This window comes from Bubalus kerabau, chromosome 9 (assembly GCF_029407905.1).
Source record: "Bubalus kerabau isolate K-KA32 ecotype Philippines breed swamp buffalo chromosome 9, PCC_UOA_SB_1v2, whole genome shotgun sequence".
Classification (NCBI taxonomy): domain Eukaryota; kingdom Metazoa; phylum Chordata; class Mammalia; order Artiodactyla; family Bovidae; genus Bubalus; species Bubalus kerabau.
Genome location: NC_073632.1, coordinates 78,481,609 through 78,508,945, shown reverse-complemented (window position 1 = coordinate 78,508,945; position 27,337 = coordinate 78,481,609). Strand labels below are relative to the sequence as shown.

The 27,337-nt window shown below is 37.7% G+C and overlaps 1 protein-coding gene across 1 annotated transcript in view; it reads left to right on the top strand.

Moving 5' to 3' along the window:
- The window catches only part of STX7 (syntaxin 7), a 58,618-nt gene extending 38,782 nt beyond the window's left edge, over positions 1–19,836 (top strand). Inside the window, exons 3-10 of the mRNA XM_055535657.1 lie at positions 3,245–3,314; positions 5,755–5,848; positions 6,540–6,677; positions 7,661–7,713; positions 8,261–8,357; positions 9,720–9,792; positions 13,558–13,640; positions 18,479–19,836. Coding sequence (XP_055391632.1) covers positions 3,245–3,314; positions 5,755–5,848; positions 6,540–6,677; positions 7,661–7,713; positions 8,261–8,357; positions 9,720–9,792; positions 13,558–13,640; positions 18,479–18,571 — 701 coding nt within the window. The 3' untranslated portion in view covers positions 18,572–19,836. The remainder of the gene's footprint in view (positions 1–3,244; positions 3,315–5,754; positions 5,849–6,539; positions 6,678–7,660; positions 7,714–8,260; positions 8,358–9,719; positions 9,793–13,557; positions 13,641–18,478) is intronic.
- Positions 19,837–27,337: the final 7,501 nt, after the last annotated feature.

Here is a 27,337-nt window from a genome sequence, read left to right as displayed (position 1 = left end):
TTGTACAAGGTGCCAACAATTTTGATGATGTGTTCTAGCAAATAGATCACATTTTGAGGAGCATTACATTGGAGTCACCATTTAAAGAAGCCTCTGCTAGCCATCGTTACTATTGTTTGCCTTCCCCATCCTCTGGACAGGCCAGTCAAATGGGCGTAGGAGAGGCTTCACAGCTCTCAGCTCGTCAGGTCTTCCTGACATTTCTGGGCAGTGAACAAGAAGAGGTGTGGCTGATAGTCTTCTGTTTTGTTGAAATGTAGAGCCCCGGGGCTCCCATTTATGTCCTCCTTTGCACATGAGTCCTTTCTCAGGGAGAAAGGATGAAGACTGGGGTTGCTGAGTGTGTCTGTTTACAAAAAGCAGGGAAATAACCATTTGGTGAACTTAGGCTCCCTCCCACTGGGTCTATCAGAAGCATGTCTACTTAATTTCTTTTTAATGGCCAATTTTATATAGCGTTCATGCATTAAAATTATTTATCCTTTCTAGGATTGACACTTTTCAGTCTTTTTTTCTTTTTTTTTTTTTTGCTATTCATGTTTTCAGTGAATATTGTTAAAGGTCCTGTTCCTGGCCTACTTTTGTACTGGCTTGTCTGACCTTTCCTCAGTTATTTATGATTTTTTCGACATGATGGATATTATTCCTCCCTATGTCTATACCTTTATGAAGACTTTGGCTTATGATTATATTATCATCTGCTTATTTTGCTTGACTTTTTCCAATCTGTTATATGAAAAGTTGATTGTCAGTGAAGTTGAACTTCTCATGTTTATTTGCTTCTCATTTTAAGATGATACCTTTTACCTTTTTTTATTGGACTATTTTTATATTTCCAACTTATAGGAGTTTTTTTCTATATTAAGAATATTAAACCCTTTACTCATCATATGCTGCAGGCATTTTCTCCCATATACACACACACATATGTTACTTGTATGGATTTGTAATAAAGATACATATTTTTCATATAGCATTTAAAATTTTTGTGTATTTCTTGCCAGTTTGGTAATATTTTCCTTCATAGTTCTTAGTTTTGTATTATAGTTGGTTAATATTTTGTACCTGTGCCAAAGTCATAAATAAGATTGTATAATAAGTACATTTTTATAGTTTTATGTAGCAGTTTAATAGTTTCAATTTTTAATCTTTAAATTATTAATTTTTTACAGATTTATTTTGCTTCATGAGATAATATTGAGTTCTGTTTTAACCCCCAAACGGTTGGTCAGTTTTCCTCATGTCATTTATTGAGCAGTCTTTTTTTCACTTCAGTTCAGTTCAGTCGCTCAGTCGTGTCCGACTCTTTGCGACCCCATGAATCGCAGCACACCAGGCCTCCCTGTCCATCACCAACTCCAGGAGTTCACTCAGACTCACGTCCATCGAGTCGGTGATGCCATTCAGCCATCTCATCCTCTGTCGTCCCCTTCTCCTCCTGCCCCCAATCCCTCCCAGCATCAGGGTCTTTTCCAGTGAGTCAACTCTTCGCATGAGGTGACCAAAGTACCATGGCCTTTTAAGAATCCTCTCGCAATAACGATAAATGCCTGCATCAGTTTGTCTTACCAGCACACTTTTTTCAAACGTGAAAGCTTTAAACCCCTATAAGGTAGCCTAGGAGAATCTGCTGAGGTTGAGAAGGAAATATATAACTTATTGTACAAAGCAGCCATAAGTTTAAAGCAGCAAAGTTTCTCACCTCACAAAAGAAAATGTCTATTACCCCCCAAAAAACAAAAAGAAATTCCTTTGTAACTATCTGAATGGTTAACAGTTGCTATATATTTCCTGTCCAGTATTTATATTTTCCATCTTTGACTTAAAAGCAATATTCATTACATCATCCTGAGTGAACAAAAGTAATCCTGTGTTTTGGAATACAATCATTCCCTTGATCCCATAAATAAACTGACTTTTTAAAAGCATTTAAGCTATATAAATAAACGACTTCTTTTAAATGAAAAAGAATGGGTGGGTTGGATCATTTTTCCCTAGTTCTTGGAAATGTGAAAGTGCTTTACTTTGAGATGGATTTTCAACTTCTCTCTGCTTGCCATTTTATTTGTGTACATAAATACATAAAACTAGAACCTTCCCCTTTGTAAAGAGCCTTTTTAAAAAATTACTCTTATTACAGTGGTAGACTTGTGAATGGTGAACTTAGCATGAAATATTTAAAACCTACAGAAGAGTAGAGGTATAGTACAGTGATCTTTTTATATACACTTTACCTGGGTTCACCAGTTGCTGACATCTTTCAATTCTTGTTTAGTCTTTCTCTCTCCAGATTCAATTCAAGTTTCTCTAGCTGTCTCTACAACTTTTTAAAAATAGTTTTTTTCCTGAATCAGAAGCAAGTCAAAAATTGTATACTGGGTGTTTTAGTATTTTATGTTTTTAATTTAGAAAGTATTTTGTGTTTTTAATTTAGAAAGCATTCCTGCTTTTATTTTTTTTTCCTTTTGTGACATTGATATTTTAAGAAATACAATCAGTTGTTTTGTAGATTATCACATAATCTAGATTGGTCTGATTTCTTTCTCATGATTGTGTGTGGTGTGTGCTCAGCTGCTCATAGATTCATTCCAGTTAAATATTTTGGCAAGAGAAACACATAGGTCATTTTGTGACTTTCTGGTTGCATCATGTCAGGAGGCTCATAATGCTAGTTTGTACGATTGGTGATTGTAAATTTGGTCATTTGTTTCAAGCAACAGATTAATCTTCTATAAAGTTAGCCCAAGTTAATGACATGTATGTGATGATAATTTGAGGTCATGTGAGTATTCCCATGGGTTTAGCATCCTTTGATTCTTGTTTGAATTGCTTATTACATAGACAGTTGAAAAATGGTTATTCTAATTTTGTTATTCCTCCTTCATTTGTTAACTGTAATTCATTCACTTTATATCCCAGTGAATCATATTTTCCTAACAATTTTTGTGCCAGTAGCATTTGCATGTGCCATTGTACCAAATGTGCTGATGGAATAGGGAAGAAGATAATATTTTTGGGTCATAGTTACAGTTTCACATGTTAACGTACCCACACAATACATTGTCACTAATTAGATTTGAATAAACCATTGATCTTTTTTTTCTCAACTAATATTTTCTATATTTATCTCTTTGTTTTTCCTGTCTTTTTCTAACTGTCCTATTGCTTGTGTTAATTTCTAGCTTAATTTCTAATGGCCTAACATTTGTAATAATTACTATACATTTACTTTCTATCATAATAGCTGCGGAAATACAGAGGACTCTGAATCAACTTGGAACACCTCAAGATTCACCTGAATTGAGGCAACAGCTGTAAGTATTTAGTTAAACATCAAAAAGAAAGTAAATAAAGAGGGAAAACCGCCTATTGTTATGTTCATTTGATAGTGTGTAGTGTTATATTTATTGGAGCAAACAATGATAAATTAATAAGGTTTTTCTGCTGCCTCATTTGTACTCAGACTTTGTGTAAGTTTTTCCCTGTCCAAAGTGGACAGCTCTTTTTCTTTATTTTAAAGATCTGGCTTTCTCTATCAAAGCAGAACTTCTTTGGTTACCTAATACTTTTTAATAGGTTGTTTTTGATGGCTTTAGAAAAACAGTACTCTAAGCTTCCCCCTATGTGAGTCACTTCTCATAGCTAACAATCTGTGTGATGATTTTTATTTATTTCGCTTAGATTTCATTGCACATCCAGTATGAACTATGCCCCCCAAAAATTTATCTTTACATCCTTAAATTTCAGAAAGCACTAGCCTCTGTTTAAAAAAGTAAAGATATAATCGAGTAATGTACTTACATATTTGAGTAAATTAATATGCTATAGAACAACAGCAACAATACTTTGTGGTGTTACAGATTTTACAGTGTGTTTTTACACCTTTTCTCATCTGAACCTTACAAAATCGCAGTGAGCTAGATAGATCAAAAGAACTATTTCCATTTTATTCATAAGGAAAACATTTCTATTTGGGGTTTGATGGTTTGCCCAACATTATTCTAAACCTGAATCATTTTATATGTTAATTTAGCACTATTACCAGCTACAAATTTCAAGTAGTATATATGTAATAAATGAAATGCCAAACATTAGTTACAGAAGGAAAAGTTGCAAAAAGGAAGAAATTAAAAGATAGGTAATAATAATTCATATTTTTTGTGAAGTACAGTTTGAGGAATTTATAGTTGTCTTATAATTTATATTGCATTTTTCTGCGGTGGATAGATATCAGAGGGCTAAACATGTCCCAATCTAAATAATAAACCATAATTTATTAAAATAAAGTAGAACAGAAGCCATAATTCTTAATAGTTAACAATATTTTGCTAAGGTTAAGAGTGGAGATTCTGAATATGTAGACATCATTTAAGTCTTTTTATAATTTTAATTGTATTACTTTTCATAAAGATTTATAAAAGGTATATAAAGATAGGGCATTTGGTAAACATATATAAGTGTGGTATAATTCCTCATCAGTCAAATACAGATATCTATATACTAAAAGATATTATCATATGCTGCTGCTGCTGCTAAGTTGCTTCAGTCATGTCTGACTCATGTGTGACCCCCATAGATGGCAGCCCACCAGGCTCCCCCGTCCCTGGGATTCTCCAGGCAAGAACACTGGAGTGGGTTGCCATTGCCTTCTCCAATGCATGAAAGTGAAAAGTGAAAGTGAAGTCGCTCAGTCGTGTCCGACTCTTAGCGACCCCATGGACTACAGCCCACCAGGCTCCTCCATCCATGGGATTTTCCAAGCAGGAGTACTGGAATGGGTTGCCATTGCCTTCTCCGATACTATCATACAGTTTCTCATTATTTTAAAGGACCCAAAGTGTGACCAATACACAGGAAACTCAAACGGGGGCTCTGTATTAACCTAGAGGGATGGAATGGGGAGAGAGATGGGAGGGAGTTTCAAAAGGGAGGGGATATATGTATACCTATGGCTGATTCATGTTGAGGTTGACAGAAAACAGCAAAATTCTGTAAAACAATTATTCTTCAATAAAAAATAATTTTTTAAAAAGAAGAAAAAAAGAAAAGCAAAAGGCAAATAAATAAATAAATAAAATGAGAGATAATATATATGAGAGGTACTGATGTTGTGACCTGTAAAACATCACATGAATACAAGCTTTTTTTAAATGTCAACTTCCTAAGTTATAGATCTTACTTCACTTTATAAGCTAGTTAGCAAGATAGAAACAGATAACTATATAATTTACCTCTTTCACTGTGTTCGGTTTTTTTTACAGAGAAGTGCTATCATTTTTTTTCCTATGGTTAACATAAATAATAGTAAATTTGTACTGTTATTCATTGTGACTTCTGCTCTTTTTTTTTTTTTTTAACTAAAGTATCTATAGAATATAAATACTTAGGTAGAGAAATAAGAGAGGCTGGCTGTACCCTGAGAACTGGACAGTTTTAAGGCTCCCACATCCCCCAGATCTCAGACATCACACATTTTACAATCTCACGTTGGCTTTAGTCATCTTTTCTAAATAGCTGCTGATATTTATTTCTCAAAGGTTGGTTGTCTCCATATGTGAGTAAAGTACCTTCCACATAGTATTTATTCAATATTTATAGAACCTGAGTACTTTGTTTTCATAGAGAAAATTTGAGCCAGTCTCTTAAAAAAGTGATTTCTCTAAAACTGTTCATCAGGATCGAATTGAATGGCAGAGTTATAGCTTCAAGAAATACCTTAGTTCTTTGACTGTGATGCGTGTTTTCTCACTTTAGCCAGCAGAAGCAGCAGTATACGAACCAGCTTGCCAAAGAAACAGATAAGTACATTAAAGAGTTTGGATCTCTGCCCACCACCCCCAGTGACCAGGTATGAAGCTTTAAGACACACTGTTGATGTACTGAATGTGAAAGGAATCAAATGCCTTGTAGGATCTTTGAACTGTTGTACTAGAAAGGAAATCAGGGGTGGAAAAATCTATTTGAGATTAGTTCAGAGAACACAAAACTGTATTTAATTGCCCAGGTAGTATCCTGTGGTTCAGTAAAGCAAAAATTATTTCCATGCAGTTGTCCTGACCCATAATTAAGTAAGTGCTCAGAAAATGCTTCCTGACTAATTGTTTCCTGGCCTTCCAGGACTGACTTCATGCAACATGCATGCTCATTCAAGATGTGAGGTTTCCTAGGGGCACATGTTTTTATTACCCTGCTTACTTAGTGGAAGTTATTACTTAGGTGAATCAAAGGTTTTATTTCCATTAAAATAAAGAAGAAGAGGAATTACTTTAAAAGCATTGGCCTAGTTTTTAGGATGAAAACTTGAGGTGAAAAATCCAACATTATGGGCCTTTGCCTCAAGATAAATATACACAGTGTTTGAACACATTATCAACTTGAGCAAAATGTTATTGAGTGTTAGTCAGTAAGGCTCTGTAATAGAGTGAGTGAAATTTTCAAAATTAAATAAAGAGCCAGCTACTGGCAAAGCAGCTTTTGCAAATTCTATAGAACTTCACAGCTTGATTCTAGCAGGTTTCTTTTCCCCACCTCTCCTCTAGCGTCAAAGGAAAATACAGAAGGATCGCTTAGTGGCTGAATTCACAGCATCGCTGACAAACTTTCAGAAGGTGCAGAGGCAGGCTGCAGAGAGAGAGAAAGAATTTGTTGCTCGAGTAAGAGCCAGCTCCAGAGTATCTGTAAGTATTTAAAGCAGCATTGTAAAAATGAACACGGTATTCCCCAGGGATTCTGTAAAAAAACTACATGGCATGTTTTTTGAGTCTTAAAGTCCTGTGAATATCTTGGAAATCGGTTTTGAATATTTATTTTCAGGAGTTTTCTGCTCAGTTTTTAAAAGGATGATAATTGCGTATTATTGGTGGCTCAGAGGGTAAAGCGTCTGCCTACAATGCGGGAGACCCGGGTTCAATCCCTGGGTCGGGAATATCTCCTGGAGAAAGAAGTGGCAACCCACTCCAGTATCCTTGCCTGGAAAACCCCATGGACAGAGGAGCCTGGTAGACTACAGTCCATGGGGTCGCAAAGCATTGGACACGACTGAGCGACTTCACTTGTCACTTGTGGTTATTCTGTCCATGTCATGGAACAAAAGATTACAGATTATGTAAAAATACGGAAACGTTCTGTCAGAGAAGATTAGGAATCAAATCCTGATTTGCACCTGAGGCTGTTACTTTGTATTCCTGCTGGAGTAGAAGACTCTTTACTCCTGGGTTATATGAAGATGATTTGAAATGAGCAGAGTGAATATATTGTGTGAATATTGAAAATAAACTTAGACCTGGAGAAGATAAATGGAAGGATAAGTTAGAGTGGAATTTTGATTTAATCTAATTTTAAATCTCCCTGGAAACTTCCATAAGTGTTTCCTTGTTCCTTAATGTAGAGATTCCAAAGCTACATTCTGTTTTAATCAAATAATATTAATTATTTGGCTCTTGAGAATATTTAATGAATTACTTCCATGTCAGCTTAGGGTATAGTTTTATTATTACTTAAAGTAATTGACTTGAAATATTAGAACAAGAACTTTTCTCTTTTCTTATACCTATACTCCAGTGTGTACATAAATCAGTTTAAATTATTATAAAGGAAAATATGAATGCTGTGTGCTTTTCCTTTGTGCCGTCTCAATCCATTCTGTTACTAAATTATTCAGGGTGGTTTTCCTGAGGAGAGCTCAAAAGAAAGGAATCTTGTATCCTGGGAAAGGTAAGACATATAAAACGGTATACAGAGTAAAAGATAATTTTTCATATTTGTTTTTTACATCATGGTCTTGGGCAAAATTAGTTTTCAGTATATTATATCATGATTCCTAAGTTATTTATAAATAGAAAACAATACATTTGAAAAAATTTTTAAATAATTATTACAAAATATATAAAAATAGTCCAGTATAGTAATAATACTCTTTAGTTATTTATCCAGATAAATATTATTGACTTAATTTTTCATTAAGATTATTTTTGATATAGATTATTCCCATGTGTGAGGTTTAAGTCAACCAAGAAGAAATACTCACTTGCCAGATGTAATAGCTTCCGATAATTAAATAATAACTCTAAAAAAAATCATTGAAATGAAAATGAATAAAATTTGGTTAACATTTCTGTTATACTTTTAGAATTTAAGTCAGCAATTCTGTGACTTTGAAGCAAAAATGTTTTACTCAATAAGTATTTCTGTAATAAGAAGGAAGCCCCCTTGTTTCCATACTGGTTTTTCTTTTTTTTACATATTCCTTTCTTTTTAATAGCCAAACTCAGCCTCAAGCTCAGTTGCAGGATGAAGAAATTACAGAGGACGACCTGCGCCTTATTCAGGAGAGAGAGTCTTCTATCAGACAACTCGAAGTAAGCTTTACATTGTAGAATTGAACTGCCTCACTTAGTGAGCTTCTCAAGATGCTTCGGTGATGCTGGGAGACGGGTCAAGAAAGAAAGCTAAATAAATATCAGTTCGGTGGCATTTCTCATATAAGTTAGAATCATTGCTTTTAAAGAGTAATTTCTTTAGAAATGGTGCTAGGATGAGAAAATATACTTTGCTCCACTCCAAATTTTCTTTCTTTTTTTTTTTTTTTAATTCTGTTAAGTCATCTCAAGGCACCTGAACATTGAGAAGAATATCAGTCTAGTGATAAAGTTCTGTTCAGAGAGTCCATTAATATTATGGATATTAATGAAATATTTAAAGCCCTTCTTCCAAGGGCTTTAAACGTATTTTATTTCCCTTTAGTACATGTAGGATATTGAAAAGGGATAAAAGGTTTATAGCCTTAGTTCGTAGGGAACCTACCTGTTCCCTTGAAAGTGGCCTGATAATAGCTAACAGTAGCTACCATTTATTGATGGATTCCATCCACCAAGTACTATGTGATGAATTATTTGTGTTGTCTCATTTAGTTTTCATAAAAGTAACTTAACTGTGTCACTATCACTCCCCATTTTACAGATGAGAAAACTAAGTTCAGGATAAATGTGTAAATCGCCCCACTCTTCCTGAATAAAGTATTTACATATTACTCTTTAATCAGGCAAAATAATAGTTATATATTAAAAAAATTAAATTTATAACTTATTTACCCATCACTATTACATTGCATATTCAAGTTTATTAATTTGAGAATTTGAATTTACACCTCATGTTTTATTCTTTTAAACTGTCAAATTGAGAGACTTCCCTGGTAGTCCAGTGGTTAAGAATCCACCTTCCAATGCAGGGAACACAGGTTCAGTCTCTCGTCAGAGAACTAAGATCTCACATACTATGAGGAAATTAAGCCCACTTGCCACAACAAAGACCCAGCACAGTCTTAAGTGTCAAATTGACATATAAATTTTTACTAGAATATTTTCAGTGTTTTTGAGGAAATACTGCTTGTGATAACAAGACTAATCAAATTGCATGGTGTAAATTCAATAATGCACCATCCTTCTCTATTACATAGATCGTTCATTTCCATTCCAAATCACTTGATATTTTTAACATTACAAACTTGTTTTAGAGAAATGGTTACTGTTAATTCAGAGTCTACTTACTTGGGATTGCCTATAGTCAAATAGTTTTCTCATATGCCCAAAATGTATGTTATTAAGTCCAGATGCATGCTCACCTAGGTATGAGTAGTGGTTTGGGTTTTGTAAAAATTTTCCCCCTTTGTGGATTGGGAACTGAATTTCTGATTACAATAATATGTACTTTTTTTCTCTTAGGCTGATATTATGGATATTAATGAAATATTTAAAGATTTGGGAATGATGATTCATGAGCAAGGAGATGTAATAGGTAAGCCCTACGTGTGAAGTGTCATGAGGTGGAAGCAGGCCACATGCAGTTTCCCTGTGTAACTTCTCAGAGTAACTTCCTCCTTTTCTCTCGTCGGGTCTTCCTGGAGTCAAAACCACCGTGTCTGCAACAGACAAAGCACCATCCTTGGCATTATCGAAAACAGATCTCATTTTTGGCTCCTACTGGTTGAAATGACCAATTTCATGTATTTAAGAAGTCCCAAATTTAATCAGGGTCTGCTGCTACTGACATCCTGGAAGGTTCCATGTAACGTCATCCTAGCTCATTCCCAGGACCTCTGGTTTCTGTCTTACCCCATTTTAATTCTCATCACACCAAGACTTTGGGGAAAATGTCTTTTCATAATGTGCACACTGTCCTCTCTTCTCAAGTAGAGGGAATAAGTAGCCATTTGCCTAAACATTCATTCTCATAACCTTTTTAGCATATTAATGTAGTAGTATTACTTAGTTACTGAGAATTTTTTTTTAATTCTTTTTTAAAAACTCTGTAAGACTTCCTTTAAATTTTAAATGTAATCGTAATTCATATAGGATATAATTATGAGCGTTGATCACGATTCTGATCTTCTTTATCATTTTTAAGTATGAAGATATTTGTGAGTATACTAAAGATATATTTAATATGTTTTCTGAATTTGGTGTAGTTTAAATACTTGGACCTATAATTCAATTATTATTTTTCTATTCTTACCCTCTTCTGTAGTCCCAGTAGATCACAGGGTAAAACTTAAGAAACCATTCATTCATCCAATAAATATTTATTGAGTGCCGACTACATTCAGGCATAAATCTAGGCATTGAGGATTCAGCTGAAATTAAACAACAAATAAAAGATATTATAATCTAATTGGAGGAGAGAGACAATTACGACAGAAAGAAAAGTAAGTGGTGATAAGTGCTTATAGGGAAAATAAGGCCATATTGGGGTGGGACTGCAGGTAGTGGGGAAGGTGCTGCTTTTCAGTGTGGAGTCAGTAAGGGCAGGTGACATTTCAGTGAGGACTTCATGGAAGTAAGAAGCCAGCGGGAGAAGAGGGTCCACGCAGAGGGAATAGCAGGTGCCCTGGCCTCTGTCAGAAGCATGCCTGACATTTTAAGTGAATGGAGTGAGCACAAGGAGGATGGAGACAGTGTCCGAAGTCACAAGGGACCAGATCACATAGGCCGCTGAGCCATCTTAAGAACAGTTTTTGTATTAATAGAGGAGAAGCCACAGGAAGATGTGAGCAGAAGGGCATAATCATCTAACTTAGGTTTTGAGACTCACTTGGACTGCTGGATTAAGAACAGAGGTTGAGAACATGAGGTAAAGGGGAGGTGAGAACAGAGGTTGCGAACGTGAGGTAAAGGGGAAGTGTCTGGACTGGGGTCTTAAATCTGGGTATCATCTGCACATAGATGGTATTTAAAGCCATGAGATTAGGTAAGATCACCTGGGAAATAAGTTTAGATAGAGAAGAGAGGGACTTCCCTGGTGGTTCAGTAAAGAGTCTGCCTGCAAGGTAGGAGACCTGGGTTTGATCCCTGGGTTGGGAAGATCATCTGGAGAAGGGAATGACAACCCACTCCAGTATTCTTGCCTAGAGAATTCCATGGACAAAGGAGACTGGCAGGTTACAGTCCTTGGGGTCACAAAGAGTGTGACATGACTGAGCAAGAGGAGGTTCTAAGGACTTATAAATATTTAGAGCACAGTCAGCAAACTGCATCCATTCATTTATGTGTTATCTACAGCAGGTTTTGTGCAACAGAGGCGTAGTCGAGTATTTATGACAGAAACCATAAGAATGAACTGCAAAGCTTAAAGTATTTGTTATCTGGCACAAAGAAAAAGTTTGTCAATCTCTGATTTAGAGGTTAGAGAGCCAAGGAGGAACCAACAAAAATGACCAAGAAAGAATAACAAGTGATGCAGAAGAAAACCACGTGAGTGTACAGTTTTAGGATGGTGTGGAGGAAGCATTTCAGGGTGATGACCCGTGTGCTCTCTCTGATGCTGCTGTTGGGTTAGGTAAGCTGAGGATTAAGTTGACTGCTGAATTCAACAACGTGTAGGGCATAGATGACCTCAGATGAGAGCTGTGCTGGTGAAATAGTGCAGGTAAAAGCATGATAAAGTAGGTTCCAGAGAGGCTGGGAGGAGAGTGACTGGAGATAGCAAATGGAGGTTGCTTTTTTTATCAGTGAGGTCCTAACTGCCAGTGGATGTGGCATCAATGAGAGGTTTGAGGGTTGGTTTGTGTTTAAGATGGCAGCAATAGGATTGATGAGAAAGAAGTGTTGATAGTGAGAGGGAAGCAACTGCTGGCCTGAGGTCGTTGAGCTAGGCAGCAGGAATTGGGATAAAATGCACGCACGGAGGGGTTGGCTCTTGCTGAGCACAGATGGGTCCCCCACAACCATGGGAGAGAAGTCTGAGCACAGAGATGGTTGCGTGTGTTAGTGGGAAGGGTCAGAGGAGATTGTGGAAGTGTCTTCGGATTGTTCCTGTTGTCCTTAGAAATAAGGCCCCTGGTGGAGAATGACAGTGAATGAGGAGGCATGAGAAGTTAGAAAGTGTGACTTATCTTCCAGGAGTTGGGGAGATGGGGCAAGAGTGCTCTGCAGTCAAGAATTTAAAGTGAAAGAAGTCAGCCCCGATGACTTTTTTGTACCCACATACAACTGCACAGGATAGGTTGGGGTTTTGTCAGCTAAGTGTGACTGCAGTAGGGGGAAGAGGGCTGACGATGAGTGCAAGAAAACAGTGGTGAATGACTGTCCATGGAGTAAAAGGTAAGGAAGAGGGAAGTGAGGACATGAAGTATGTAAGGGGCCATGAAAAAGGGGTAGAATCACTAAAGTTGGGGTCTCAGAAGGAGAGAACTCTCAAGGTAGCAGGTGGTGATCAGAGAGTAAGACCTGGAACGGAGATTATAGAGAAGCTGCAGTTGCTGGTAATGACAGGTTTGAAACGTGACCATGGAAATAGATGTCTCAGAAAGCATCACAGGCAAAGTTGATGAAAAAATGTGTATTCAAAGAATTGAGAGGCCTGGGTATTTGAGGGTCAGCAGTTGGACATTGAGATCACCAATATGGATAATAGTAGAAACATTGAAGAGAACATCAGTGGAGTAGGGACTAAAACATTCAAGGAAAAAGAAGAAAAGACATCTCAGGATGCCTGCTGCACTGCGGAGTGAGAGAGGTAGGCGTGAGCTCTGAAAGTCGGCAGGGAGGAGGCGGAGACAGCGGTCATCCATCCTACAGATGTAGGACGTTCTACCCCCAGTGGAGGAGGGGAGGAAGGGAACCTGTCACCACTTGAGAAGCCTATGGGGACTCTCAGGGAGCCTGGGTTTCCAGCACAGAAGTAGGTTGATGCTGGCCACTGAGCAGATGACGGTTTTCAGGTCTCCCTGTATCCCCTGAACCAAAGTTCAAAATGCTTTGCTTGGTACTGAGTTGGCCACCACAGAATGCAAACTCAGTGACAGTACTTTTGGGGTTTACCAGGTAGAACTGGAGTATGCTGTAATGAAGATAATCAAGTTCATTTTCTTCACATTGTTTCTGTATTGTTTGAGGCACCTGAGAAATATAATTGCTAAAAGAAAATTCAGCCGTACGCATGTAAACCTTTGAATAATGAATGTATTTAATCTTAACCATGAATAAAATTAGGTGATTAGTGCAGCTCTATTACTAGCACATCAGCACCTGTTTAACATTTCTTTGTGTGTGTTTTATTTTAAAGATAGCATAGAAGCCAACGTCGAAAATGCTGAGGTGCATGTCCAGCAAGCAAACCAGCAGCTGTCAAGGGCGGCAGACTATCAGGTAATATCAACTGTGCTAAACTGTCCTATAACTTAGACTCTTAAGTGTGTGTGTGTGTGTGTGAGTGAGTGTGAGTGTAATCATGTGGCTGGAGATGTTAAAATGTAAAATCCCATGGAAGACAGGCCAGAAATATGCCAGTCCATTAAAACTGGGTTTAGCCTGTCTGTTCTCAGGATTGAACAAGTGTTGTGCCCACAGGAATGAGCAGTTTAGCATTTAGAGTCTTGAGAGGAGCGGTAGACAACTCCAGTCTTTTCTGGCAGCTTCTGGTCTCCAATGTCATTTTCACATTTCAAACCAGAAACCTGTTTGATAGTGATTTCCCTCCATTTCTTGCAGTTCCTTTCTGCCTTTCTTTTTTGTCTGTGATACTTTGGACTAAAGAGGCTAAGATCCTTGTCCCAGAAAGATGTCTCAGGTTCTGTGGAAATTTTTATTAGCTTGGAGTGTCCTTGACTGGTGGGTATTTGGTCAGCATTCAGCAGACCCTTCACCAGGAATGAAGTTATCCCTAAAGTGAATCAAGTTAGTATAGGAAATCCATACATATGAGTCAAATATAAATATATACAGAAGACTACAAATATTAGTACCGTGAACTATATCATTTAGTATGTAAATCTTTGATGTTTAGCAGAAATAAGTTCCCTTTGGGAACCCCTAAATACCACCCTAGTGTTTTATTTCCCTTTTAAAGGTTCGTTATTCGTTGATGTAGTTGTTCATAATTATTTTCTCAGAAATTGTCACCTTCCTGTAAAATTTCTAAGATATTGTGTCACCATCCTAGGCCTTTTTAATCACTTTTCACTTTTCTCACTGATCTCAGAAGTTCCCTTTAGTTTTAGTGCCGTTTTCTCACTGGACAAATCAGTACACATTCAGTAGCATGTCAGGAACAATGAAGCTGGATAGAGGATGCTGAGTTATACAGCCAGTTCTGCTCACCAGCAGAGTAACTCATGTTTACTGTCTTCGTGCATGACATTCAGACATGCAGCTCTGTTCAGGTCGGTTCAGTTCAGTCGCTCAGTCGTGTCTGACTCCTTGTGACCCCACAAATCACAGCACTCCAGGCCTCCCTGCCCATCATGAGTTCCCGGAGTTCACTCAAACTCACGTCCATCGAGTCAGTGATGCCATCCAGCCATCTCATCCTCTGTCGTCCCCTTCTCCTCCTGCCCCCAATCCCTCCCAGCATCAGAGTCTTTTCCAGTGAGTCAACTCTTCGCATGAAGTGGCCAAAGTACTGGAGTTTCAGCTTCAGCATCATTCCTTCCAAAGAACACCCAGGACTGATCTCCTTTAGAATGGACTGGTTGGATCTCCTTGCAGTCCAAGGGACTCTCGAGAGTCTTCTCTAACACCACAGTTCAAAAGCATCAATTCTTCGGCACTCAGCCTTCTTCACAGTCCAACTCTCACATCCATACATGACCACAGGAAAAACCATAGCCTTGACTAGATGGACCTTTGTTGGCAAAGTAATGTCTCTGCTTTTGAATATGCTATCTAGGTTGGTCATAACTTTCCTTCAAAGGAATAAGTGTCTTTTAATTTCATGGCTGCAATTACCATCTGCAGTGATTTTGGAGCCCCCCAAAATAAAGTCAGACACTGTTTCCACTGTTTCCCCATCTATTTCCCATGAAGTGATGGGACCAGATGCATGATCTTCGTTTTCTGAATATTGAGCTTTAAGCCAACTTTTTCACTCTCCTCTTTCATTTTCATCAAGAGGCTTTTGAGTTCCTCTTCACTTTCTGCCATAAGGGTGGTGTCATCTACATATCTGAGTTTATTGATATGTCTCCTGGCAATCTTGATTCCAGCTTGTGCTTCTTCCAGCCCAGCATTTCTCATGATGTACTCTGCATAGAAGTTAAATAAGCAGGGTGACAATATACAGCCTTGACATACTCCTTTTCCTAGTTGGAACCAGTCTGTTGTTCCATGTCCAATTCTAACTGTTGCTTCCTGACCTGCATATAGGTTTCTCAAGAGGCAGGTTAGGTGGTCTGGTATTCCCATCTCTTGAAGAATTTTCCACCATTTCTTGTGATCCACACAGTCAAAGGCTTTGGCATAGTCAATAAAGCAGAAATAGATGTTTTTCTGGAACTCTTGCCTTTTCCATGATCCAGCGGATGTTGGCAATTTGATCTCTGGTTCCTCTGCCTTTTCTAAAAATAGCTTGAACATCTGGAAGTTCACAGTCCACATATTGCTGAAGCCTGGCTTGGAGAATTTTGAGCATTACTTTACTAGTGTGTGAGATGAGTGCAATTGTGCAGTAGTTTGAGCATTCTTTGGCATTGCCTTTCTTTGGGATTGGAATGAAAACTGACCTTTTTCAGTCCTGTGGCTACTGCTGAGTTTTCCAAACTTGCTGGCATATTGAGTGCAGCACTTTCACAGCATCATCTTTCAGGATTTGCAATAGCTCAACTGGAATTCCATCACCTCCACTAGCTTTGTTTGTAGTGATGCTCTCTTTCTAAGGCCCATGTGACTTCACATTCCAGGATGTCTGGCTCTAGGTCATTGATCACACCATCGTGATTATCTTGGCCATGAAGATCTTTTTTGTACAGTTCTGTGTATTCTTGGCACCTCTTCTTAATATCTTCTGCTTCTGTTAGGTCCATACCATTTCTGCCATTTATCGAGTCCATCTTTGCATGACATGTTCCCTTGGTATCTTTAATTTTCTTGAAGAGATCTCTAGTGTTTTCCATTCTGTTGTTTTCCTCTATCTCTTTGCATTGATTGCTGAGGAAGGCTTCCTTATCTCTTCTTGCTATTCTTTGGAACTCTGTATTCAGATGCTTATATCTTTCCTTTTCTCCTTTGCTTTTCACTTCTCTTCTTTTCACAGCTATTTGTAAGGCCTCCCCAGACAGCCATTTTGCTTTTTTGCATTTCTTTTCCATGGGGACGGTCTTGATCCCTGTCTCCTGTACAATGTTACGAACCTCCATCCATAGTTCATCAGGCACTCGATCTATCAGATCTAGTCTCTTAAATCTATTTCTCACTTCCACTGTACATGCAGCTCAGCAGAGTTAATGTCACCGCATTGTAGACTGAAGGTATCGTATCATTCATAAATAGTTGAACACACACACACACACCCCTAGAGTAACCTGTAACCGCCAGCTATTAAATCTGCTCAGATAGAGTGACTAGGATCCATGTCATTTCATTTTACTTTTGAATTTTAGGGAGATGTAGATATATCCCCAAATTTTACTTTTCCTCTTCCTTGTGGAAGGAAAACCTACAGCTGCTCTGGGGAAAAAGGAACACATCTTCCCAAGCTAAACCTTCAGAGCTAGAACTGCGCCCCCAACCCGTTAATCCCACAGAACCTGGTTGTTACTCTTGTTCAGTCGCTCAGTTGTATCCAACTCTTTACAATCCCATGGACTGCAGCACGCCAAGCTTCCCTCTTTCACCATCTCCCAGAGTTTGCTTGAATCAATGATGCCATCCAACCATCTCATCCTCTGTCACCCCTTTCTCCTGCCTTCAATCTTTGCCACCATCAGGGTCTTTTGCAGTAAGTTGGCTCTTTGCGTCAGGTGTCCAAAGTATTGGAGCTTCAGCATCAGTCCCAGTGAATATTCAGGGTTGATTCCCCTTAGGATTCACTGGTTTGATCTCCTTACTGTCCAAAGGGCTCTCACAGGACCTGGAGAGATGAGAAAAGAGCCATGCAGCACAGGGGCTGGGAAGAGAGCAGTTTCCCAGTAGTCCCACTTGGCAGCCTTGATATTAAATGATGCCTCTGCAAGATACAGTGTGGTGCTTCTAAATAGATGGATGGATTAAGAACATAAAACAAGGTGGAAAATGCTCTCATCACCATAGCACCCCAGAGTCTTGCCACCCCTGGAGATGGTGCCCCAGGGAAAATAAAAAATTCTCCAGTGGAACAGTTGTCATTGTTGATGAAGGCACATTACACATGGGTCTGCAGTAACCAGGCAGAGTCTGGGGGAAGTACACGGGCATGATGAAATCGAACTGTGTTTAATATAGGAAGAGTAGTATTTTGTTGAAAAATTAGATGGCCACATGGAATACTAAACAGTAATAATAGTTTTTAAGAAAAATTGAGTCAGAAACATATCTTTTTGGTAAATTTTACGTTACTTCTGGTTGGCCCAAGGCAAATTTACAGACTTTTCTAGTTTGTAAGAAAAAAGATTCCTGGATGTTGTCGTGAGATGGACAAGCCATTAGAGAAATATAGAAATCTACAGCTGGGCCAGGAATGAAGAATGGAGCAAAGCTCAACCTTTATAATTTAAATGAGTGTTTTTTATTTTTTTTTAGTTCTTTTTAAAAATTTATTTGCATGTTGAAATTCTGAATGCAGTTTCCATTCATATTTAGGGATGAGAATGATTTGGGAAACTTAAGTAAACTAAGAAACATTGTCAAATATTTGCTGATATGGTCAGAGAACTCATTTTGAAGAGCAGTTTTTTGATAAAAGTTTAAAAATTGATGTCTTTATGCTGTTTTTTGTTTTCACATATAGGTAAACTCTCTCTCTTAATTTTTATTTCTCTGTATCTTTCCCAACCTCACATCTAGAAAAAGCACCAACAAAAGTTGAATAATTACCCCCTGAATTAATACCATTAATTCAAGAATATATTGTGAAAGCATAGTACTATATGTGTTGAAAAGAAAAAAAATATAGCCCCAAATTTGAGGCGAGAAATTACCATTGATTTTACTCTAGAAAAGAACCAAATGATTTTCACTTGCCATTGAGATGCTCCATACATCTGTAAACATGTTTTTTGTTTTTGCATCTGCAGCGCAAATCCAGAAAAACCCTCTGCATCATCATTTTTATCCTTGTTATTGGAGTTGTAATTATCGGTCTCATCATATGGGGAGTGAAAGGCTAAGATGATAAAGAAGCACACTACTGCACTACATTATGTAAATTATGTGGGAAGATTCCTTTAATCATGGTGGGTTTTTTTTATTATATTATTTTAAAGCAGTTGCCTAAAGGATGGTTCCCGTACTCTGTTATTTTTATTTGAAAGAAAGTTTTCTTTGGATTAAATCTTATATTTTCTAATGCTGAAAGTTTTCCTATATATCACTGCTGGCATAACATTCATGCTTTTCAATCTAATAACTGTTCTGCCCACATTGTATCTGCCTTTCATTTATAATTTATTTATCCTGTTGACTTAGCTTTTGGAAATTAGTAAATCTAAAGGTGTGTGTGTGCATCTTCCCATGTTTTCTGTGTGCATCTTCCCATCACAATGTAACATGCACCCATGTTTGTGTTAATTACAGATCTTCGATTTAATTTTGATTTGTGCCAGCAGAGGAAACATTGTCAGTAACTTTAAAAAGTAACATATATGTTTGTGTTTGGTATTTTGTTGTTTTCGTGGTTCACAGCAGCGTAAGTTGTCTATTTAACTTTTATCTTTGTTTTTCTCTCAAGACCCTTGTTGATTCTCAGTGAAGTCAGTGAACAACTTCCTAGTATATCTTTCACTCCTGACGTGTAGATAGTAAGCATTTGTTGTAGATTGCCTGGTAAAATGCTAAGGATAGGTTGTTTTTACATAGGTTCTGTTGAGCCTGACATTCCTTTACAAGGAACTGTGTTGTCAGTATAAATGTTTAATGTGATCTGGAGGAAGAGTATGACAAATTGGTACCTATTGCGTTAGAATTCTAAAGACCCCAGACTTATTCTGCTGTGTATCTCCACAGCTGTTATGATGGAAAATTAATTACCTTCCCTTTTGTCCCATAGAATAATGATTACATTTGTGTCCTTGGATCAAGATTACTTTGGGGAAGTAACTTTGCCACAGTTTTGTTTTTGGATACCTAACATTTAAAATTCTGGGTTTCCTTTGCATATCATTTTGTACCATCCTGCATTAGCAAATGAATTGGATGTTTGCCAGTTAACTCACTTGCCTTTTTAAATCAATGTTGTTTTAATGCACTAATCTGAATACTATAAAGAAGATCATCTTTATAGTTAGTATTTTATAATGTTCTTACATAGCGGTTTGATAGTGAAGGCAATGTTTTACATGGCAAGCTATGAGACTTCAGATGGGAACAAATAAAATAATTAAGTAACTAAGTAAATTGTATCTTTGCAAGCAAAATAAAGATGATTTTAAAAGTGCCTGGAGAGTTTTATTTCAAGAGAATTCTGCTTCTGCGGGACTTGATACTTACCTTACACTTTTGCCACTGTACTACCTGAAATCTCAACGGAAGAAGTGTAACCACATGGCTACCATTTTGCATCTTGCTAGAGTACCAGCTCACTCAGAGTTTTTATTTTGGCCCTCTTTTGCTGCTAACAGGTAGAAGCTGTTTTGCTTGTTACCAAAACACAAGAAGAGCCTGTAGAAAACTGTTTTGTGAGTGAATGATTAGAAACGTCAAGACTGTGTTCACCTACATGAGACTGCTTTATTGAACAGGTTGGGTGATGGAGGCAGGAGAATTTGTACAAATTCTGCCTATTCTGAAGGCAGTCCAAGCCCATCGGGCCTGCTGGAATTTGATCCTTCTCTGTAAGTGCACAGAGAAGTGTAATAAGCCAGTCTCTTAGGACTATTTATGGCTGCCACAAATCAGCTCAATTTTCTGCTGTGATTATACTGGATAAAGTGTTTATTCTCATACAGGCAAATGCATCTACTTCTGTTTATTTCTTGCTGAGTTCCCAATAACAGCAAAAGCACTTACTTTGGGAGACATGATTTTAAGCACCTTAATTTAAAATATAATATTTTATAAATTTTTTTGACTGGGACACAGATCATTGAAAGCAGGAACCCGAGTGGTTTGTACTCTTTTTAAGAAATTTATTAACTTAAGAGAAAATTTTACACAAAATATTTGGAATACAAAGAGAGAAAAAAATAAAATGAAAAAATGGTACAGTATTCAAATATTTAAAATTCTTAACAGTTTTCTTTTAGGTGAATTTTAGAATCTCTTTGAAAGGCAATGCTTACTTTCATGACTGTCAACATATCTGAATCTGTTTGAGTCGAACCGAGTCTCAAGCTGAAGAAGTTTCCTTATCAAATGACACACCATTCCTTTTAGTGTGCTTTGAAGACATACTTGCCTGACGCTGACTGTAATTAACCAGCCTCTTGCATAAATTGAATGACAATGTCGCAGGAAGGGTTTGACCACTGTATCAGTCATTAAATATTATGGAAATGTTTTGGTTTTGCACAGTGATTAGTGGTAGCAGACTATCTGGTGTCATTCCAACACAATGCAGCTTATTTTTAGTAGGCATGGGATCAACCCTAAAAAACACAGATGTGGACACAGATGGGGCTTGATCTCAGACAGCGAACCGTAGAGACAGCCTCTGGAGTCAGGCCCCCTGAGCACACTGGATGCCCAGCAGTTGTGTTTGTGTTGTTCACTGAGAGCACTGCACCTTGAAGAGGCTGAAATGGGATCTTCTTCGGTGTCGTCACTGCTTTTGTTAAAAAATAGTAAATTCAAAAGGGAGGGGATTCTGTGTATACCTATGGCTGATTCATGTTGGATATTGGCGGAAACCAGCACAATTTTGTTAAGCTTCAATTAAAAAATTAAAATTTAAAAAAGTAAAATACACACAAAAAAATTTGTTTTGAGTACTGGTTTAGACAGATTTACAATGAAAAAAGACTTTTTTATTTTGAAGGCTGCTTGTTCTGCACTTTGTCCTGGCTAGGAAAATGGACTTGTTTACCAATAGAGAAACAGAACTGCTTATTTTTTTTCCCGCCAACTCTAATTGACGAGAGGAAAAATCCAAGGCTTTCTCCTTGACATAGTTGACTCTCCATCTGTCAGCGTTTCACCGCTTCGCTGCGTTGTCTGTCACCTCAGTGTCACTGTCTCCTCTGTGTAGTGTCCTTTGCAGTGCAGGGAAGCCAGAAGGTACATTTTTCTAGAACCAGAACTCCCTTTGTTTTCTGGTTCTAAGAGTGGTCCAATGAGAGGCATTTCCAGGCAACTGAGGAGGCAGAGAAGGGCAAGTTCACCCGCCCTCAAACACCCTCCCTCAGACACCATCCAGACAGAAGTGTGTGCAGGCTGTGGACATGGGCGTCACAGCGTCTTCGAGGTTTCTCACAGGTCACCTGCTCTGGCGCTATCAACAGCCAAGACAGCCGCTGACAGCTCCTTGAGACTCACCTGGTGTCAGTGGTGCAGGCTGCGGTGACAGGAGACTCCGGAAGGCTTCAGATTCACAGGGTCTCAGGGATGAGCTCCTGAGACCCGCCCGGGGCAGAACCGCAGACACACCTTCCCTATCCGCCCTTCTGATGTTTCTAATTCACCACACTGAAACCCTTTAGGCTTATGTCATCATGTGATGATTCTAACTGAACCAAGGTATAGAGGTTGAAACAGCTTAATTCAGCATGAAGGGAAAACAGGTTTTCTACATGTCTTGTCATAGTGAGACATGCTGCTTCACTGAGCCTATTGACTTTGTTAAATCCAGCTGAAATGAAGCAGGATGAACCTGCAGGTTTATATCCAGGCAATTTCTGTATTTCTCATCTGATAGTACTTTTGAAAACACGGATTCCTAAAAAAAAGGTGGAGAAAATGGTTTTATCTTCACTGATTGTGGGTGCCAATCTTGTTAAGTATAATTTCTCGCTGAGAAATAACAAGCTGCTCAAATCTTATGGTGTTACTGAAGAGGTCTGGGAGCCAGAGGCCTGAGCAGTTTCCTCCCTCCCTTGCTGTCTCGTTGCTCAATAAATATTTGAGTACTTAATTTGGCATTTATGTTGTGTCAGGCTGCTACTTGCCTGAGCACAGAGGCTATTAGAGTGAACCAAAAGAATGTGGCTCCTGCCTTTAAGGAGCTTACATTTAGCACTTGATGTTAGGGGGGAAATGGTGGGTGGGAGAGGGAAGAGGTAAGGGAATGAGAATGGATTTGTCATTCTTTGGGCCACCTATACTTGGGGACCACTCATTCTTGAGGACTGGCTTCCTGTGTTTCATGTTCCTTCACTACCAAGTAACTGAATTTCATTCATTTTTCTTAGTCAACAGACTACTAGAAAAGTGTAGAGTAACTACTAGTTTGAAAATTCATCTGTATGTATTGTCTCTAGTAAAGAAACTTCCATCTTTTGATGGCAGCATCTGAATTTAAAGCTAGTGCATCCTGATAGTCAGGACTGACAGTTATAGGAGTTCTGCAAAGTTATTGTTCCCAATATTGGAAAGGAAGGAAAGTGAAAAGGATTTTGGAATCTATATTTTTTCAGAATACACTCAAAGCCAATGCATTATGCGTGCTTCTTGTAAAATGTCCCTTAAAATATTTTTAATTTAACCCTGCCCTATCCCTTAATATTTTGGGTGGGGGAGGGTGGGAAGGGGATGGGAATAAAGAACAGCCTCAGTGGCTCATGTTTAACCCATTTTCTTCTAAATTAAACACAGTTTCAATTTGTCAGTTTTAATCCTTTGTCTTGGCAATCCTTTGGTTAACAGTTAAATCATGAATGTTAGACATGACTTGGCAACTGAACAACAAAATTATGAAATTTTACTTTTCTCCAAATCTAATTTTAAATGCAGAAATAGAGCTAAATAACTGACACACTAAATAGATTTTTATAGACCCTGTTGCTTCTGGCAGATTTTTAAGAGGTTGGTTACTTAATTACTCAGAGTGGGATTCCTGTAGGTTTTGTGTAGTGATGGCATTCCTGCTTAAAATGTAAGTGGTAGAAGGCAAAACCAGATTTCCTGTGCAGTCGTTACATGCACAACACCCTTACTTGTTTTAGAGGGAGTCTGCTAGAACTCAACTGAGTCTTTAAATAAACTTGAAAGGGCATTAATTCCCACTTTGGCAAACCCAAAGTACAAATTTTTAAGTGTTTACTGTAAGTACCGTTAGACAGTAGTTACTAACTCCAATATCTCTTAGCATTGGTGGAAACTTAGAAATGCAGTATTGAGCCTCAACAAAGATTTACTGATACTAGTTTCAGTTTCTAGTGCCTTCTGGAAGTTTCATATCAATGTTGAATGGTACATCTGAAATACTGAAATCAGACCAGGATAAAAGGAACCAAATTTACATCTTCAGAAACTAGAGATTTAGCCCAAGAGTAAGGGTAACTTGCATAGCTGAAGACCTAATCATGAAAAGCTTTCGTGAGTAGCTAACTGAAAAGTAAGGCATAACTGTAGCAAGGACAGACAAGGGGACAGAAAATATGAATGACAGGGGATGAGACCTGAAGGATTGAATGAGAAGATCGAATATGTGTATAATCAGAGTCTGAAAGGTAGAGAATAGAAAAACATGGAAGAGATGATTGTTGAGAAATTGCCAGAATTAGTTAAAAACATGACTCCACAAATACAAGAAAAAAAAATGTATATCAAACAGGATAAGTAAAAGGAAACCAATGTAGTTTCCTTACAAGGAAACTTAAGAACAACAAAGACAAAGCGATCTTAAAAGCAGCCAGAATAAATAAACGTCACATACAAAGGAATGATAAATTGACAGCCAACTTTTCAGTGCCAAAAATTGAAGCCAAAAGACAGTAGAGTAACATCTTCCAGGTACAAAGTGAAAATAACTGTCAATCTAAAATGAATGCCCAATGAAATTATCTTTCAAGAACAAGGGTAAAATAAAGACAGTTTTTTCTTTGTTTTTTTTTTTCCAAAAAGGAGAATTTATGACCAATATTCATTTAAAGAATAAGGATGAATTTAGAATAGGGAAAAATGAAGAAAGGTCTGAGATGCAGGATGGAGTGATGTACTAAGAAGGGAAATATTAAAGAATGTTTCTATGACCTCTAATTAGGGAAATTTTTCTTAGAAACCAATTTTTGTTTAAAACCTCTTTGTAAATAGCACTGTTAACTGTTTAAGAAATCCCCAAGACCAGTCACCTAAACAATGTCTAGTTAAAAAAATCTAAAAGTCCTGTATACAATGCATGGCATCCCTATCTTAGCATCCCTTCCCTATGAAAAAGACCATAGTGTCCAATGGAACTAAAAAAATTTTTCCCAACCAATCTAAAGCAGGTTTTCCTTAACTCTTAAGAGAGAAAGAATGATTTCTAACACATATGTTATATTTATCAATTTTTCATTGAGTCATACTGAAAGTAGAAATTACATTGTCAGTATGCCTTAGTTGCGTACCCAGAATCCATGCAACTCTTGCCCATTCTGAATGGTCTCAGACTTTCCTTTGGAATATTCTTTTTCCTCTGTTGGGTAGCAGCCACAAGCTTTGGGTGGAATTGACTCCAACCTGACTTCAGAGGTGGTAGGCACTACTTTACATAAATTGGTCAGCCTGTCCCATTCCTTTTGCCTTGGCGATTGGTTCAGGGATGAGCAGAAACACAATCCATACAAGCAGCTCCAGGATTCCTCTCCTGCAAACTGTAATCATATTTGGGCAACATGTGGGCTCTGGTGCACCAGACGTGAAGTTGGACAGCAACGCAACATTTTATTACTATGAGGGATGACGTAGCTTCAAGACAAAGACATGAAGTTGGGTAGAATCATTCATTTATTTATTCAGTAAGAATTTGCTGAATGCTTAATAAATACTGGGCTCTAAGAAAAAGCAAAATCTTAATTAGCAAATTCTGGCACTGGGGACAATGAAATGGTTCATAGCTTCCACAGTTCATTAGAAACATCTCTTAAAACTTCATCCTTGTATCTAGGAACACTTTTGCTTTTCCAATCAGGAATTTTAGCTCCAGAAAGAAAGAAGAAAAAAAAGACAATGAAAATGTTGTATGAAAGGTTTCTTTCAAACTTTCCTCAATCAACAGTTTTTACCCCAGTCATGATGCTGAGAGACTTCAGAAACACAAGTGACTCTGTGTTCAGACCAAGTACTTTGGCTTCGGGAAGATGAATGATCAGACCTACTCACCATATGATTATAAGGGTCAGGTAGTTTAAAAAGAAATTACAATCTGAATTGAACCAAGGATGAACAGTGTTGCTATTGAGTTTCAAATCCCAGCTAATAAGCATAACCTTGTAAAGAGAGGTTAGTGTTTGGGAAACTGCATGTTCTTGCAGAAGGGCAAAGCTTTTGCAATATAAATAGTTGTGAGTGTACTAGCTTTCATCTTTGATGCCTTAACCCTCTGTGTTTTGAGTTTTGTTTGTTTGTTTTTTTTTAATCCGGGCCTGGAATGAGAATTTTAGAAGCTCCAGATACTAAAAAGACTGTGACGGCAACCCCAGATGTAATTTTTTTTTAAATTTATTTTTTCAAAAGATCATAAAGTTCACCTAAATACTGAAATTAAAATGGCTTTTTCTAGATTTCCTTACTTTGAAATGCTGCATAAGTTCATCACAGTTAAACTTTGTTAGTAATTTCTGGTTCATCTGCTTTTTTGGCATCTTAAGCACTTACTTAGCCTGTTGGGTAATAATTCAGCATCAGTTGCATTATAAATGTCATAATTTTTCTGTAATTTTAAAAATATAGACAAAGGGGAAGAGTTATTTCAGAGAGGGATTTGATCACTCATGGCAAACAACATGCTTTGATTTGGGGGTACTCTGTTGTTTTAGTTGCTAAGTTGTATCCGACTACTTTGCAACTCCGTGGACTGCTGCTGCCTGGCTTCCCTGTCCATGGGATTTCCCAGGCAAGAATACTGGAGTGCCATTTACTTCTCCAGGGCATCTTCACCACCTGGGGATTGAACCTGGGTCTCCTGCATTGCAGGCAGATTCTTGACCACTGAGCCATCAAGGAAGCCCTTGGGGTACTCTAGACTTAACTTTTTTCCTAAATAGTTCTAGTAAGAAACAAACTTTAATCCCAAATATATCACACACTGACAAAACAAAAATCCTTCTTTTTCTTTTTTTTTAAGATAAAGCAGGTCTTATTTTGGTACTGTGCAAAGTTTGGTTTGAATTAAACATGGTTGGAGGAGACACTTAGGTGTGTAAGGGTCACTGAGATTAACGGGTCAGGCTTTTTGCTGATTTGCTTTTCTAGGACTTGGTGGTAATGTATCTCAGAGAACTAGGATAAGGTTAGCCAGTAATTTTTAACTAAAGAATGCTACTTTTTCCTAATTCCCCAAAGCTATTTATGATTTGTAAAGTAGTATGTTTTAACCTTTTTTAAAAAGAACATTGTATTAAGAGAAAATGAAAAGACCAAATCTCCCATTTAATAATTTCAATATGACATTTGTATTTTTTTTTTCCATCTAAGAACCTCCTCAAGCTCTATGAAAGAGAGCAAAGAGATATTGATTCCTTTTTTGGGGGGGGGGTGAATCATTCACTGGAAAACATTTGTCATATCAGGATCTTAAAGCAAGAATAAATATTGCCCTCAAAGCTTACTATAAATGAGTATTAATCAAGACAATGAGATATTGGCACAAGAAGGAACATATAGATCAGTGGAAGAAACGTGAGAGTCCTAATATAAATTATTACATCTGTGGTTAATTGATTTAATTAAACTGCATCAAAATTAAAAGCACTTCTTTCTTTTGCATCTGTCCCTGCATGGTTAGCCCTTGCTAAGTCACAGCCCAAATGGGAACCAGACAACAGTTTGTGTTGGATAGACTAGTGCCAGGTTTTTGGGCC